Source organism: Bos taurus, chromosome 16, assembly GCF_002263795.3.
Source record: "Bos taurus isolate L1 Dominette 01449 registration number 42190680 breed Hereford chromosome 16, ARS-UCD2.0, whole genome shotgun sequence".
In the NCBI taxonomy this organism is placed as follows: Eukaryota; Metazoa; Chordata; class Mammalia; order Artiodactyla; family Bovidae; genus Bos; species Bos taurus.
In genome coordinates, this window is record NC_037343.1 from 4,461,993 (window position 1) to 4,479,323 (window position 17,331).

Consider the following 17,331-nt stretch of genomic DNA (forward strand, 5'->3'; position numbering starts at 1 on the left):
TACTTCCTTCTTTCTCTTCCCATTCCTATTCTTCCCCTCAGCTCCTGCTGCTCCCTGCTGTGGTATGAAACACTCGAAGGATGGGGTACAGCCAAGGGCACGGGTCTGGGCGGGGGAGCAGAGCATTTTTTCCCCTCTGAGATGTCCGCACACAGGGTAATGCCCACAACATTTACTTTGGGTAAAATTTCTTTCTGTGGATCAGTCCCTAGCACTTTCAGATAGTTCAGAAATTTTTGTGACTAATGATTCTTATATATCTATCATTTTTGATTTGGAGAATTTCTCAGTTTCTCAAAGACTAGACTACAACATGAAGACTGCTTATCTCTCCCTGGCCTCAAGTCATTTTCCTTTCCAAGAGTGAGTTTTCAGTGAAGAGACCTTTTCCTGTGAATCATGCTCCCTTCTGCAGTATTGTGTGTGTCCCAGAAGTAGACACAAAGATCTGTATCTGTGTGCATATATCTGTCCAACAGCTTGTGAATAATCCTATCTCATCAAAAGCATGTCCTCTGAAAATCTGTAGGAAGTTCACATCCATAGATTTCCACCCCTGTCATCCATTTGTAATGCCAGATCACAGTAAAATAGGAAATTTTTACTCTCTGAGGGTGTGAAGGCACGGTAGGGGAAGCTGGAGAAGACAGATGGTCACAGAATCATGATTAATCCTGTGATAATAACCCAGCCATGCAAATTAACACAGACCTGTACTCTGTAACAGATTAGGCCAAGATCGAAGGAAATTGAGGTGTGGGAGATTTAAACTTAATCTAAAATGGAAAATATAGGTCATACATCTTTAGGCCATTCCTGCCTGGAAATGGCAGATATCATGTTTCTGAGACTGAGAAGGATGTGTGGGTGTATGTCTTCTCAGGATTTACAGTGGGGGCTGTGAAAATGGACTTTGGGTTAGAAAAACCCTTGGAAAATTATTCAATTTCTCAAGGACTCAATTTCCTCATTTTAAAACAGATACACGAGGACAGCAGCACATACCTCATAGAGCCATGTAATAGTTAGAATGGGATTAGAATGTTAATGAAGGAAGACTTAGAGTGCCAGTTACTGTAATAAGAAGGACATGTATTTCTATCTCACATGAAGGCTGGGTGAGTTGTTTAGGGTCAATACAATGGATCCAGACTCCATCGTCTAGCCAGGCTCCTTCTATCCCTTTGCTCTGCCATCCTCAACTGTAGCCTCCACTTCATGATTCAAGACGGCTGCTCAAACTCCAGCAATTGCTTTAGAAAATTATTTATTATTTATTTATTTTATTTTTGGCTGTGCTCAGTCTTCATCGCTGAAAGCAGACTTTCTCTAGTTGTGGTGTGTGGGATTTCGGTGGCTTCTCTTGTTGCAGAGCACCGGGCTCTAGGCACACAGGCTCAGTAGTTATGGTGCATGGGCTTAGTTGCTCCAAGTCATACTGGATCTTCCTGGACGGGGGATCGAACCTGTGTCCCCTGCACTGGCAGGTGAATTCTTAACCCCCCGGGCCACCAGGGTAGCCCCGGCAATTACATTTTATTCCAGCCACCAGGAAGGAGAAAAGAGGAAGAGGAGGAAAGAGTAGGAGAAGAAAAGAGGAGGAGAAGGAGAAAAGGAGTCTGCTGCTTCCCTTAATAGCTTTCGTTTACAAGTCATGAACACAACCAGCTGTAATGGAGGCTAGGACGTGTAGTTTTTATTCCAGTCAGTCATGTACTTACCTAATTATTCAAGATTCTTTACTATCAAAGAGTGGGGAATGGATACTGGCAGAAACAACCAGCAGTCTCTACCACAGATCCTCATGAGATTTAAATGGAGGGTTGAGCACAGTCTTGGATATAGAGTAAGCACTCATTAATCACCATCACCATCACCATCTCATCATGGGGAGGTGGGGAATACTCTGGAACTATGACAAGATGTTTCCCGATTTTAACCTCATCTTTCTGATAAACTCACCATATCCATCTCCCTTTTAAGACACAATGAGCTTCACCTTTTTTGAAGGTCAGACACCTTTATGTGTCCTTATGACAGAAAGAAAATCAGTCCTGAATATTCATTGAAAGGACTGATGCTGAAACTGAAGCACCAATACTCTGGCCACCTGATGCAAAGAGCTGACTCACTGGAAAAGACCCTGATGCTGGGAAAGATTGAGGAGGGAGGAGAAGCGGATGGCAGAGGATGAGATGGTTGGATGGCATCACCGACTCAATGGACATGGGTTTGAACAAGCTCCGGGAATTGGTGATGGACAGGGAGGCCTGGGTGCTGCAGTCCATGGGGTAGCAAAGAGTCGGACCGACTGAGCTGAATGGATGAAACAAAACTACATAAATGGAAAGCCAAAGAATGACGAACACTGGATTCAAGATAATGGTTATCCTGGCCAGAGAAAACAGAATTGGGTTGGGGGTGAATAGAGCAACCACCTAGTTAGATGCATGCTTTTTGTCAAAGTCCTAGTTTTCACTTCGGGTAGTGGATTCACAGGTGCAGACTGCATTATTAAAAATAACTGGGGAATTCCCTGGTGATCTGGTGGTTAGGATTTGACACTTTCACCACCATGGCCTGGATTCAATTTCTGGTCAAGGAACTAAGGACCTGTAAGCCACAAAATGAGGCCCCAAAACCCTCCCCAAAACCAAAAAGACAAAAAACTAATAACTAGTTAAATAATAAAAGCAGAGATTCAAGGAGCAATGATTCAATGATGAGGATGTGCCATGAATCATGGAGAAGGCAATGGCACCCCACTCCAGTACTCTTGCCTGGAAAATCCCATGGACGGAGGAGCCTGGTGGGCTGTAGTCCACGGGGTCGCTAAGAGTTGGACACGACTGAGCGACTTCCCTTTCACTTTTCACTTTCATGCATTGGAGAAGGAAATGGCAACCCACTCCAGTGTTCTTGCCTGGAGAATCCCAGGGACAGGGGAGCCTCGTGGGCTTCTGTCTATGGGGTCGCACAGAGTTGGACATGACTGAAGCGACTTAACAGCTGCAGCAGCAGCCATGAATCAAGGATTATAGTTAACCCAATTCTTTGTACCTGAGGTCTGTAAATGGTCTTTTGTATATAGTATTGCATGGCACATGTGTTTGCATGGCAACAAAAGTAGTACTTTCTATTTGCATAGATTTTGAAGTGCTTCTACATAGCCATAAAAATTGTTTAAGTAGTTCATTACAGATGGTTGAACTCTGGGTTTCTATGTCCTGGGAAAAACTATTTTATTCTTCCAGTAGTTCTAAAGGGAGGCAGGACAGATCTTATCATCACTGTTTGACAGATGAGAAAGACAGGACTGAGAGGCACCGGACCCGCCTGAGATTACACAGCTGGTTAGGGCTGGACTGGGACTTAAGGCCCTGCATCTCTTGCCCATCTAAGGTTCTTCCCTTAGCCCATCTCTCTCCCCAGTTACTATCCATCCGTGAGACATTTATTCTGTTTCCACTACATGCCAGGCACATTGCACTTATGTGTTTGAGTTCATATATGTGTGTGTTTTCTGGGTGCTGTGTGTGCACTTTATGTAATTTCTATGCACAGAGTCCTTGTGTGCCCCCTTAGGCCTAACTGGTCCTTGTAATTCCAGGAGGAAGCCCCAGCTGGGGTTTCAGTTGTCTAGTTATTCCTAGGTCACTGGGCTGCAGCATCTCCCCAGAGTCCCAGCTAGACAGGAAGGCAGCTCTGGTATCAGGGACAGATCCCCAGGTAGTGGGCACAGAGCAGAAGAGCAAGCCATCAGAGCTTTAGCCGTGATAAGATTCACTATTTCACGATCATTTCTAGTTTATGGGGAGTTTTCATGAACATTATCTCATTTAATTCTCACTCAACCTTGATATTTGAATGTATTATTTCTCTCTCTCTCTTTTTTCAGATACAAAGAAGAGAGACTTGAATTCAGGTCATTTGCCTCTAAATTCTGTTCTCTTTCCACTGAGCCTCTGTCTCTGAAAGAGCAAAAAGAGCTTATGCTCTTTCTAACCTTGTGGAGAAAAGCAGGTGAAAAGTCAATGCCAGGTAGTAGGAAGGCCCCAGTGACTCTGCAGAGGGAGAAAGACCAACTCCCAGCCCTGCGTAGCCCCAGCCCAGGTGAGATGAGACTGAAGAGCTGGTGTTTCTGCCTCCGCACCCCTGCATCCTTCTCTCCGTCCATGGGCATCTTCCTTGTGTGCCCCGGGAGGTGAGAACAGTACTGCACAACGGGTGGGGTGTCTTCCGATCTCTGTGGCTGTCTTTGAGGAGTTAGAGGAACGGGGAACTGTCTAACCTGTCTGCCCTCTAGCACGAGAGGAAGCTCTCAGTCTCAGAGACAGAGGAGGATCCCTCTGTCTTCCCCTCCCGGACTTGCGTCAGTGCCACTCTCTTGATGCTTGTACCTGTCTTCTTTCCCACAGATCAACACCATCCGCCACTGCAGGTCTGAGCATGGCATCTTGCCCAAAGTCAAGATGCTCACTAAATTAACTGCCGAGAAAGATCGAGTACCGGTGTTAGGGTAACCGTATTTCTCCTTGGCCCTGGAGTGAGTCCTGGAAGGGACCGTATTTCTCCTTGGCCCTGGAGTGAGTCCTGGAAGGGACTGTGCTCCTTTCTTCGCTACCCTTCACTCCTTCCCTGCTTGGGCTCAGGCCACAGGGCACCTGTCCTTAGGATGTTCCCTCCTCTGCTTCTTTCTGAGCAGGGTCTCCCTGGACAAGGGGACTCCAGAATATTGGGGGAACATGTGAAGCGCCACATGTGGCCATAGGTCAAGCCATACTCTCTAATTCAGCCTTCTCAGTTATTAAGCTGAGGTTTTGTCTTCACCTGTGTGATTCCTTCATTTTATTTCTGGACTGTTTTACCAGTCAGAGTGGGGAGGAGGTCAGCAGGGATATATTTCATGATCATCCCCAAACCTCCATCAGAATATATACAGAGACCCTTTGGCAGCATATATTTAGGGCCTCTCCAACCTCCTCCCCTGATTTGGGCTACATTTAGGTACAGCTAGATCTTTGGTGTGGAGAAGGCAATGGCACCCTACTCCAGTATTCTTGCCTGGAAAATCCCATGGATGGAGGAGCCTGGTGGGCTGCAGTCCATGGGGTTGCTGAGGGTCAGACACGACTGAGTGACTTCACTTTCACTTTTCACTTTCATGCATTGGAGAAGGAAATGGCAACCCACTCCAGTGTTCTTGCCTGGAGAATCCCAGGGATGGGGGAGCCTGGTGGGCTGCCTTCTATGGGGTCGCACAGAGTCGGACATGACTGAAGCGACTTAGCAGCAGCAGTAGCAGATCTTTGGTGGGCTTCCCTGGTGGCTCAGCTGGTAAAGAATCCGACTGCAATGCAGGAGCCCTGGGTTGGATCCCTGGGTTTGGAAGATCCCCTGGAGAAGGGAAAGGCTATCCACTCCAATTTCTGGCCTGGAGAATTTCATGGACTGTATAGTCCACCGGGTCCCAAAGAGTTGGTTGGACACGACTGAGTGACTTTCACTTTCCTTGGTGTCTTCCTCAGAGACATGAGGCTGAACTGGACCAGAATTTGGCTTCTTCAAAAACACCCATTTCTTAATGCTCTAGGTTCAGGGGCTAACTTTTCCATATTGGAGATGAGGTACATTGTCTCTTTTTGTTACACTGTCTCAGGGAATTCTCTCCACACCCTGTTCTTGCCACTGGGAGTGGTGGACCGACTAGCGAAAGGAAAAGGCCGCCTGAATTCAGGCAGTCTGAACGCAGTCCTCTTCGCCTTGAAAAGACACCCCCAGAGGCTGCTGTCTTGAGGTAGACAATTGGAGAAAGTGGATTTTCTATCTGATTATGCAGACACTTTCATGCACCTCCCTTTCCCTTTGAGCGGCCCTCACTAATGGACAACTAGGGTTTTGGATGAGATGGTTGGATGGCATCCCCGACTCAATGGTCATGAGTTTGAATAAACTCCGGGAGTTGGTGATGGACAGGAAGGCCTGGCGTGCTGCGTTCCATGGGGTCGCAGAGTCGGACACGACTGCGCGACTGAACTGAACCGAACTGAGGGTTTCTCGGTGCGGCAGTCCTCACTAATGGACAACTAGGACTTCTCGGTGCGGCGGTCCTCACGCCCGTCCCCAGCTCCGGCGGCCCTGGGCTCTCGGGACGCCGTGCGCCCTCCCCTTTAAGGCCAGCCCCGCCCACACGCCCACACCGCCCGGCCCTACCCCCACCACCTCCTGGTCCCGCCCCCTCGGCCCTCCCCTTTAAGGCCCGGCCCCGGACGCAGACGCGGGTGTGACGCGGCCGCCGGCCCCCGGGCTGGGTACTCTGTTGCGCGGCCGCTTCCCCCCGGCCGGGCCCCGCGCGCCGTCCCCCGAGTCCCGCCGAGCGCCCAGCCCCCGGGGGGAGGGCGGCAGGCAGGCAGCAGGGCCGGCGGGCGCCAGCGGCGCGCAGCGGGGACCCACGGAGCCGCGCGACCCGCCGAGCCTGGAGCCGGGCCGGGGCGGGGAAGCCGGCTCCCCCCCGGAGCAAACTTCGCGGCCGGGCGGGGGGCGGCGGGGCCCGCGTCCGGAGCCGGAGGCGGGGCCGGCCGCCGCGCCCGCGCCCGCGGGCACCATGCTGTCCGGCGCGGGCGCCGCGCCCCCGCCCGCCGCCGCCGCGGCTGCCGCGCCGTGCTGCCCGCCTCCCGCGCCGTGCCCCGGCCCGCCGCCCGCGCTGTGCCTCGGTCCGCCGCCGCCCCCCGCCCCGGCGCAGCCGCCGCCGCCGCAGTTCCCCCAGTTCCACGTCAGGTCGAGCCTGCAGATCAAGAAGAACGCCATCATCGACGACTACAAGGTCACCACGCAGGTCCTGGGGCTGGGCATCAACGGCAAAGTTCTGCAGATCTTCAGCAAGAGGACACAGGAGAAATTCGCCCTAAAAGTAGGTGGCGCGGGGCGGGTGGAGGGCTCCCAGGGCCGGCGCCCCCTCACTCCCGGGCAGCTCGTCGTGGCGGTGCCGGCGCGCTCCCGGGACCCGCGTCCGGACGGCTGAGCAGTGGCCGCTGCGGGGGCTGCGGGCGCTGCGGGAGGGTCGCGGCCGCGCGGGCCGGGTTTCCGGTCACCTGCGGGGACTCCTGGGGACTCGTGAAGACTCGGGCGTTTGGGGTCTGAGCGCCTTCCGGCCGAGTCGCCGCGGTTGGCTTCGGGGACCACTTGGGCTCGTTTCCCCGTCTCAGGAAGCGGTTTTCGGGGGGCTTGTGGTTCCTGGTCCTCTCCTCCCGGCTCTCTCTTCTTTGCGCGGGCACAAAAGGCCCATTACTCATTGAGCTGGTTGGTGGGTTGGTTTGGAGAAGTCGGATCTCAAGAGGTTTATTTAGCCTCGCTCCTTATTTGGGAGCCGGAATGTGTGATTTCACTTCCCTGGGCCTCGTGAGTGCGGCTGTGCCGCCTCGGGGCGCGCGCCGGCCGGGGAGGTGCAAGGCTGGAGATTCCGGGCGCGGGGGCAGGGATTGTTTTGATCCGGGAGCTGGCCCCCTCCTACCTTCGGTGCCCGCGAGGCTCCAGATGGGAGGCCCGCAGGCTCCAGCGCGGTGTCTGCTGTTTCCTTAGTTCCATTGATCATTGTAAACTAGGTCTGGAAAACCACGCTTGGACCCGGGCTGATTCCACAAATCGGAGATGGCCACTTGAGTCTTGGACTTGGGCGATTGGTGGACAGTAGGAGGGAGCGTTTTCCTGGAGCTCGGAAAAGCCAACCTCTTTTTATTATTTTTTTTAAGGAGCCTGGTGTGGGGAGAAAGGGGATTTCAGTGGGAATATCTACTTCGAAGTTAAAAATAATGAACTTGGAGGCCTGATGAGTCCCCAGTGCAGTGTGAGCAAGTGTCTAGGGTCACTAAAAAGGTTTTCCCCTAAGCGGGGTTTCAGATCAAACCACATCTCTAAAGGTGACACATAATGCCTATTTCTCTTGAGGTGTCTTTAATGATTGGAGGAGGAGAAAAATACTTCCTGTGTTATATTTTCTCTTCCCCCTCAACCCCTATGGCTAGCTGTGTTTCAACTATTCATACACAATTCAGATATGTGTCATGGGTGGGACTGTTGGAATATATAATTAGATATAATAAAACCCTGGAACTTGGGATTGTAGAAGGCAAACATGTTTGATTTACAGATTTTCAGGCGTCTAAGATTGTTTTCTTGCTGCTTTCAGTTCTTGCTTTCCAGGGAGAACTTCAGCTAGCCTCAGTACTGTCAGATTTCTTTGGTTTTACTACAAGCTATTGCTTTGGACTTTTGGAGAAGGAGTGCATCAGTATCCTGAACCCTTTAATATTTGTGCCTTAGGCTGTTCTTTCCATACTCAAAACTGGGGCAGGGAAGGAGAGTGGTTGTTTGACCGTGGCTCTGACCTTGGGGAGTGGAGTTGAGTGAACACAGTTGGACCACAGTTAACCTGCACCGTTGAGGAAGTGACAGATGTTCTTTCCAGGAGAGTTTTCTGTCCCCTCTGAGATGCCATCTGCCTTTACCCACCAGCAGTTTGGGGATACTGACTGCTCATTTTCTTGGATAGCTGGAATATGGTATAAAGACTCATAACAAAAGCTCTCAACTTCTGCTCCTTACTCTATTTGATAGACATACAAAACTACCCCCTAAAATGCTTTTGGGTGGCAATTCAGATTTCTATTGTAATTAATAGAGAGATTTGGATTTTTTTCCCCTTTAAATAATTTTGAAAGGGAAGATCTGGCAGTATTTTAAATAACACTCCTAGTTTGCCCTTCGCAGGTTAGAAGCAGGTGACGACTGAAGTCAGAGTGTGTTTTGACAGGCAGCCTGCTCCCGGATCTCACAAGTTGACTCAACTGTTAGATTGTAGATTTCCCACACATCTTTGTATAAAAACTTAATAATAGAGGAAGAAAGGAGGGATGAGGCATTCAGAGACTGACAGCAGTATCAACAGTGCTTCCACGTCCAAATGCTGGTAAGACATAATTACAGCTGTGGGGGAAGCCTGCTTCAAACAGTTCTGTTCCAGAGACACACCAAAGAGATTTCCAGATCTTGAATCTTGACTAACTTAACCGTAGGTGCTGAGTAGTGAAATGATTTTTCAAAACCAGGAGTGTTTTGATTATGAAGCGAGGGAGAAAGATGTGGTGGGGATTGCCTCATCAGAAAGGTGCCTGAAGAGAAAGGGAGGAGGCCTCTGCTCTGTGTAGAGTGTGAGGCCATTCCTGGGGTTTAGGGCAGAGAGTTGCAGGGCCTCTGACGGGGTTCTCTGCTATCTCACAGCCCTGAGACTTGATGAGAGGTGGCAGCTGCTGTGATGGCCTGCTCCTCTGTCTATGGTCTGGTGACCTCTTAGTCCTATTAAATGTAATCAGTGCTTTTAAAAATAGCCTCAACCCACCCTGCTATTTCTCTCCATCCACCTGAGAGATGCAGCATTGAAATGCTTTTTGGTTGGTGCAGTGACCTTGCCTCATGGTCTCTCCTGGCTACTTTTGCTAAGGTCTGAGTCATACTCATACTTCACTCAGAGTTGGAAGGACAGTAGAGGTCATCTCATCTGACTCTCTCATTTTGCAGATGAGAAAACCAAGGCGCAGAGCAAAGGCTTTCTTGAGGTGAGACAGCCATGCCGTTGGCAGAATCAGGATCAGAACCCAGGATGTCTGACTCCTTCCCACTTGATAACTGCTGTGACATCAGCGGGCTTGGTCCCAGGACTGGTTGCTGCTCCAGAGCCCCTCAAGCCCCAGGAACTGCGCTCACTCCAGGCCCCTCCTTGACTGTTGGGTCAGGGGTTGCTGGGTGGGGATTTGTCACCTCCCAGCACTGATCCCTAAAGTTGGAAGGGCAGGTTATAAACCAACTCAGCAGCTCTGTAAGTAAGTTTTGATCTGGAGTAACAAACTTTCTTTTTTTAACCACCCCCTCCTCTTTTTAGGAAGTGTTTGCTAGAAATCTTGTTTTACTATTATTATTTTTGTGTGCAAGAACATGAGAATTCTATTCACTATTTCTTTGGTAGGGACACTTAGTCTCAACCCACTCGTGCATGAATTGGTCCTGTTCCTTGCTGCTTCCTGCTTCATTGTGTCATGGTGACTCTTAGGTATTAGCTGAACAAATTTAATTAAAGCCAGCACCCGTTGTCCTCCTCTGCTGTGTGACTCTGATTTGGTGAAGCATGTTATTGCTTTACAGAGTATAGAATGTTGTAACGTACCTCTGTTTGTCTTTCCATTGTGTGAATTAGAGGAAGCAAAGTCCTGTTCCTTCTTCTTCCCTTTCTCCAGGGCTCCCTCCCCAGGTGACTCGCGTCGCGGCCATGTGGCTTCCTTGGTGTCTGCTGATACCAAGGGTCGCTGATCAGAACCTCTCAGGGTTGGTCTGGACACTGTCAGAGAGAGAGCAGGGCTGCCTCATCCCCGCACGCAGGCAGCACCCTCTGCTGTGTGCCTTTCAGGGAGCAAGCAGAGTTAGTGTAGCTGGGTGAGGGGCAGTGTTCCAGACGGGGGTTTGCTGGATGGAATCACAAGGTGAGCAAAGGTTCACTGACTGACCAGCTTCTTTTATCTCCACTATCATTACAGGTAGTTAACAGTTCTCTGAACATCCTACCATGTGCGTTGTGGTGCCTTAAAAATTTGGAGGTCCAGAAACTCTTTTGGAGAAGGGGGAATTATGAAATTAGCAAATATAGTCTAAGGTTGTACTGTCCACTATGGTAGGCGGTGCCCATGCAGAGCTGATTAAATTAAAATTAGTTAAAATTGATGAATTAAATTAAGCTGAGTTAAATTTAAAAGCCAGCTGCTAGCCACATGTCAACTGTCAGTAGCTAGATGTGGCTAGTGGCTACTGCATTGAACAGTGGAGAGGAACGTTTTCGAGCTAGTAGAAAATTCTACTGGGCTTTGCTGGTCTAGGGGTTAAGTTGTGTGGTTGGAAGTAGAGGAACGTGGAAGAGGGTATCTGTGAGGACTGAAGGTGCTGAGGACAGTGTGTTGCTTGGTTCCTGGGGGATGCCCACATCTGCCTTCGAGAGGGGATGGTGGTCGTGGGGGAGCGGGGGAGGGGTCGTGCTGTGAGGAGCACGCAGGGCTGGGGGCTCAGCGTGGAGCCTAACGGATCTTTGTGTTAAAAGCGGATGTTAAAGTGTTTGAGGAGCATGAAGTAAACTAACAGGATGTTATAAAGAAAAGTTACAAATTTCTGAGGTTGGGGCCTGTGGTTTTTTGGGGGAAGGTCTGGCTTCTGGGTTCAGAGACCCTGCGCCTTACTTTGGGCCCTGCCTGTTGCAGCAGGGCTCTTGACGCCCACTGAGGCAGGGTCAGAGCTGGGCCAGCGCGTGATTCCTTTTCACTTAGGAGTTCTGGGCTCTGACAGAGCTTGAAAATAATCTCCAGCTAACATGTGGTGTCAGCGGCTGACAGCAGTGGGGAGAAAGGCAGCCTTAGGACCAAATATTGATGGGTGTCTGGGAATTAAGGGGCTCCCCCCGTCTTTTTGAAAAATCAATTTAATGTCTGGTGGACTAGAATACAACCAGATTTTTTTTTTTTTTTTCAGTTTGTATCGTGGTTGTGGCTTTTATTTACTTTTACAACCTTATTTATTTGTTTATTTTTGGCTGGTTCTTTGTTGCTGAGCACGGGCTCTTCTCCGGTTGTGGTGGGTGGGGAGCTGCTCTCTAGTTAACATGCATGGACTCTCATCGTGGCCTCTCTTGCTGTGGAGCAGGGGCTTTAGAGCATAGACTCAGTAGTTGTGGCCCACGGGCTTAGTTGCTTCACGGCATGTGGGATCTTCCCTGGACCAGGGATGGAACCCGTGTCTCCTGTATTAGCAGGTGGATTCTTTACCACTGAGTCACCAAGGAAGCCCTTAGGGGCTCCTTTTTAGGGGATGAAGGTATTGGTATTCCTGATTAAGATGTTTTGGTTGCTTGGAATCTGAGCTGGCCATCATCAATTGATGATTTTATTGGGAGAGGCCTGGAGGAGCACTAAATCCCTGGAGGTAAACGAAATCCCTGGATGTCCTGGGGCTGAGGGAAGTCCCCCTCCCCGCCCACAGAGCCTGGGGATATTTGGATTCTGTGCCCGGAGGAAGGTCAGGTGTCAGCATCTGCGTCTGAGTTCTTCCATGATTCCCAAGTGGCCCTCCTGTGCCCTGGTGCAGGAAGCTCCTGGTGGTTTGATGTCTGTGGCACAGGATTCACACTTGACTGCCTGCTCCTCCTCTGCTTCAGGTATTCTCCAGGGTCCTGTGGAGTCTCTTCTTTCCCCTCTCCCCTGTGCTGCACCTTTCTCGTAGCTGCTGTGACCTGGACAGAGCTGTTCTTCGTGTCTGAAGAGGCTTCAGCTACTCTTGGTCATGATGAAAGGCTCAGGGACTCATCTTGAAGGGACCCACAATTCATAGCTTAGCGCTCACGACACTCCCTGCTCCTCTTTCTTGACCTTTTCCACCTCACCGAGGAAGAGGCTGGGCCGTTCTGAAAGGTTCAGCCACACATGCAAGATCTTACCTGGTGTCAGCATCAGAGCCATGTCTTGGGACCCGGTTCCCCGGGACCTTCTCTGGGTCTGGGTTCCTTTGGTGTTTTGGTTGCTGGAGCGAGTGTGGGGACTGTGGGCCTGGCAGTGCCAACCTCAGTGTCCACTAACCAGTCACTGAGCTCTTTCTTCATCAGTCGGCTTCAAAATGGGGACGCTGGTAAGGAGATAAGGTCGTGCCGCTGAGCATCTTGATATGTACCAGATACGAAACCAAAACCAGATTTTGTACCTTTTCTAGTCTTTTGGGAAATACTGATATTTTGTGTTTTAAGATATGTATGGATACAAATAGCTAGGGATGACTGTATTACCATGGGTTATGTGTTAGATTAGAAAGAAAAGAAAGAGAGAAAGATCGATTTAGTATTGGTGCCCTGCTAACTAGTTGCATGACGTTGAATAGGTTAGTTAAGCTTCCCAGGCCTCAGTGTACATGTCGAAGGGTCAGGCTACTGGTGGCCCCTGGCACAGGAGTGTGGGGTAGGCGGGCCATGCTGGAGGCAAGAGGCAGGAGAGCTGGCTGCTGTGCTCCACGTCTGACCATCAGCAGTACCATCCAGCGTGGATGCCCTTTTGACAGGCTCCTTGCTGGGTTCCAGGGCAGCTCCCGCCCAGTTAATTAATACCATCACGGACCAGCTGTTGCTTCTCTCGTGTGAAGACTTGGTCTGTGTTCCAGCAAGAGCCTCAGTGGAGAGGATGGGCTTTGTAACTCAGTGGGCTGTGAATCCTCTCCTTCCTTAGAAATTGGAAGAACCAGTGTTGTGTGGCTTAGGGTAGAGCCGGGAACTCTCCATCTGACCCTCCTTCCCATTCGAAGCTCTGGGGCCAGACACGGCCGCTGAGGTCGGCTGTGCCCTGCAGTTGTCAGGCTTTGCCTTGGTGTATGTCTGCATCCATCCGAGTGGGTGCCACCTTCTAATTCACCTGAAGTGATAGTATGGGTTTGGGGCTGTTCTGAGTGAGAATTGGGAACTGATTCCCAGAGCTGATGGGAAGTTAGGATACATACCAGGTACACCTGGGTACTCCTCCTTACCCATAGGACTGGGTGCTAGAGGATGTGACGGGACTGAGGAAGCAACAGGAGAGGGAAATGCCTGGTGATAGGTGTTTTCTCTTCTCTTCTTCCGGCCCATTTAGAGATACCGCAGTGGTTTCAGCCCTGAACTTTGGACCAGGGTCCTCGGTGCCAGGCCAGGAGATTTGGTTGAAGGAAGAGAAGACTCAGCGGAAAGGGGGCTACAGTTGTGCTCAGCCTCTGGCAGTGTAGAGTTCTCGAGGGTCTCTCTTCTCTGACCTGGTAAACACCTTTGCGTGCCATCTGGCAGGGAGTAGAGGCTGGGACGTGGCCCCAAGGTCACCCTTTATCGGAAGCAATGTTCCCTTCTAGGACCAGCCAGGCTGTGTGTGTGTTCCGCCCGGAACCGGAGCTGTCCAGAAGGGTCATATGAAAGGGCACCTTCCTCTTCAGGGATGTTTGCAGCACTCTGCCTGGGAGGTGAGGAGTGGTGACCAAAGGCAGAAGCCTTTCCTGTCTCAGAGAAGATGATGGGAACATCTCTGTGTGGCTTATCTCTGGGATGGTTCTTTTGAATGTGAAACAAAAGCAAAATCTCTCTAGTCCCAGGTACGGGGACCTGGGAGGGGACCTCTTGACGCGCCCCCACCAGCTCCTACACCTTCATGTTCCCGAGGGGCTCCTCCCTGCTTCCCCCAACATCCCCACCCCCGACCTAGGCAGGTCATCGAGTTGACCACTTTGCTGTCATTTTGATTCTTTATGTTGTCATGAGGCTCCCAGCCTGCACTGGATGTTTGTCACCTGGCGTCCCGACCGGGGCCCAGAACTGTCACTCAGCCCCTCTTGTCTCAGACACTAGAAATAAACCTGGCCTGCTGCCCCATCCGTCACGGGTCGCCCCGACAGCGGCCCAGGCCTTCCTGCTGCACCGCCGCACTGCTTCTCACACTCACTGGCGCCCCCTCCCCCTTCGCCCCTTCTTTCAGCCCGAGCTTGGTGGGCGGCCTGGCTGGTTGTGCTGAGAGCGAGCTGCGAGTGCTGGCCTCCAGGTGTAGAGATGCGTGTCTGGAGGCTCCGTGGGCTCTGGGGAGGGGCATGAGGCGCTCTGTGCTGGCCTCCAGCTCCACCTTCCTCCAAGTCCTGCCTGCAGGGGGGCGTTCCCTGGGGGTGGGGGTGGGGGGCGTGGGGCTGAGTGGGGAGCCCAGGGCGGCTGCCAGGCCCTTACCCAGCTGCCGGGGGACTGAGTGGCTACCTGCCCCTGCACAGGGCTCAGCAGTCCGGGGCTTCGGGTTACCGCATCCACAGTGTGATCTCATCCCCTCGGCTTCCAAGAATAGCCTCTGTCGTGAGTCAGGCACGGCCCCCGGCCTCCCCCTGGGCCACCTGCAGGATGTCACTGGGAGCTGGGTCTCCTCTTCCTCCTGACTGGGGGGAGGGGGGGCAGGGATCTTGGTGATCTGCGACCCTTGAGGCCCATTGAGGTGGCCTCTTCTCCTGCTGCCGTGGGTCCTGGTACCCCAGGTGGTCCTGGTGCCCCTGGTACCATATAACCACGTGAGGACATGGGCTTAGGCAGCTTGCATTCCTGGTTGCCGGATGGACACTGGGCAGAGTGGTCCCTTTCGTTGGCTTCAACATCCTCCTCTTGTTCCTAATCCTCGGAGGGTGTCGGTGCTGACCCCACCAGACAGGGGGCTTCTGTGTCTGTTTTCTGGTGTGGGGGCTTATTTGGGAGAAGGGGTGCCTTGGGGGACCCTCCGTCTGCAGCTGGAGTCCCATCCCGAGCCCGGCTCCGTGACCACCTGCTCCCGGCTGTCCTCTGGGGCCTGGTTTGCTCCCCAGGGAGGGATTTCTCTGCCAAGGCCCACGGGCCTCTGGAGGGGAGGAGCTGGGTGTAGATTGCTAAGGGTTTATTTTTAACTCTGACAGGAGTCCCTGTCCTTGGGGGAGCCGTGCTTTCCCTCTCCTCCCCCGATCCTGGGCCTCCAGGCCTGGCTTCTGTAATTCTTAGAGGAAGATGAGGAAGAATTTTAAAGGCAGGCTTCTGGGAGCCTTAGGTGAGGGCGGTCTTTCTGATTGAAGAATCTGTAGATTGCTTGTCTGGTCTGATTTCTGCAGAGTTCAAAGAGTTGGGGGTTGCGGGGGAGGAAGACTGGGAGCCCAGGGCGCTTAAAGCCACGTGTGTGGAACTCGGAGCATCCGAGGAATGCAGGTGGATGGGGGAAGAGTTCCCGTGCTCTGGAGCTTGCTGCAGTCTGGCTTTTCTGTGCTTGGCTTCGTACAGGCACCCAGGTCTGAGGAAGGCTGGAGGCCACAGCGGACTGAGTAGCGTCACCTCTCATGCTTACAGAAGCATCGTTTTGTTCCTCCCCTTGCTGCCACTCCGCAGCTCCGTGTCCCTCCCGCTGGACGCCAGTGGGACGCTCAGGACTTCCTGCTTCTGTGTCCCCCCCAGCCGTGGCCCTTGGTCACCTGTGCTCTCAGGGAGGAGGAGGGGCCGTGAGTGCCCCTTCACCTGTGCTCAGCTCTGCTGCTCTCACGGGCACTTTTGGTTTCCTTGCTTTAGATATTTAAAAGGAAAATAAAATTGAGTTTGAGGTGTAGTTAGAGGGCGGGCGTTGGAATGAAGTCTTGCCCCCTGGGTTCTTTGGCAAGCGTGGGGATTAGTTTGCCTGAAGCACAGCTCTGATCATGTCGCTTCCCAGCTTAAACAGTGGGTTCGTTTTGACTGCAGGGCTCAAGAGGCTTCCACATCCTTCTTAGATCTGACCTCAGTCTGTTTTTTTCTGAACATATGTTGTGCTTTAGCCCCAGTGACGTATGTCTACTGTGTGCTCTGGGACCCTGCTTTCTAAGCCCCGCTCCTTTATCCAGCGTGTCTCCCGTTGGTCCTGGGTCGTCCTGGCCCCCGCCTCGCCCCAGCCCTTGTCTGGGTCTGCCTCTTTCGCCCTGTGCCCACGCTGCTCCTTCCTTTGGGACCCCTTTCAGGCCAGAAGCGGGTCTTCCCATCCCTCCCTGTCACACTCGCCGAGACTCTCTTATGGTAAATTCCGTGAAGACCTCCATCTCCGTTATTTTCGTCTCCTCTTATTTCTATGTAGTAACTGTATACCATCATTAAAAAAACTCCAGAGTATTTTGGCCTTGTGCATCACACCCAGCTGCTTCACGAAGATGTGATTACTGAGTAACAGTGGATGCCGCCTACGCAAGTGTAACTCTCCCGTGCTGAAGGGTGTTCTTCATCACTGCTGCCGACGGCCCTCTGCTGGGAAAGAGGTGGTCAGCCCGGGCTCCAGGGCTCCAGGGATTGGGAGTGGTGATCCTCAGGGTTCCAGGGGGTGACTGGGTGAGGGACAGGGTTGGCCTGGATTCTGAGAATGAGTTGGGGCTCTAGTGAGGGTCTCCCTAAGGGTCTTTCCCTGGTCTCCCTCCTGTCTGCTAAAAGGCCATTCAGGACAGTCTTCTGGGAGGTCTTCCCCTCACCCACTGGGGTCTGCTGACTCAAGCTGGCACCTGGCGTTTCTGCTAACGGAGTTCTCTTTCTTGTAAGGGCCCTGACCACAGTTTCCCTTGATGCCTCTCCTCCTTGTTTCAGAGCTCCTCTGTCTCGTGTTGCACTGTGGAGATGACCTTCCTGCCCTTTGGAGAACTTTAACTGAGGGAGGGACAGGTGTGGAGGTTGCCAGCTATCTCAAAGTTCTTGGCGTCTTCGAGTTAGCCCCAGACACACAGAGACACCTGGATGCAGTC

At 52.0% G+C, this 17,331-nt stretch overlaps 1 protein-coding gene across 1 annotated transcript in view; it reads left to right on the top strand.

Moving 5' to 3' along the window:
* The first annotated feature begins 6,591 nt into the window (after positions 1-6,591).
* MAPKAPK2 (MAPK activated protein kinase 2) overlaps positions 6,592-17,331 on the top strand; it is a 47,481-nt gene continuing 36,741 nt past the window's right edge. The window contains exon 1 of the mRNA XM_059875644.1: positions 6,592-6,910. Coding sequence (XP_059731627.1) covers positions 6,605-6,910 — 306 coding nt within the window. The 5' untranslated portion in view covers positions 6,592-6,604. The remainder of the gene's footprint in view (positions 6,911-17,331) is intronic.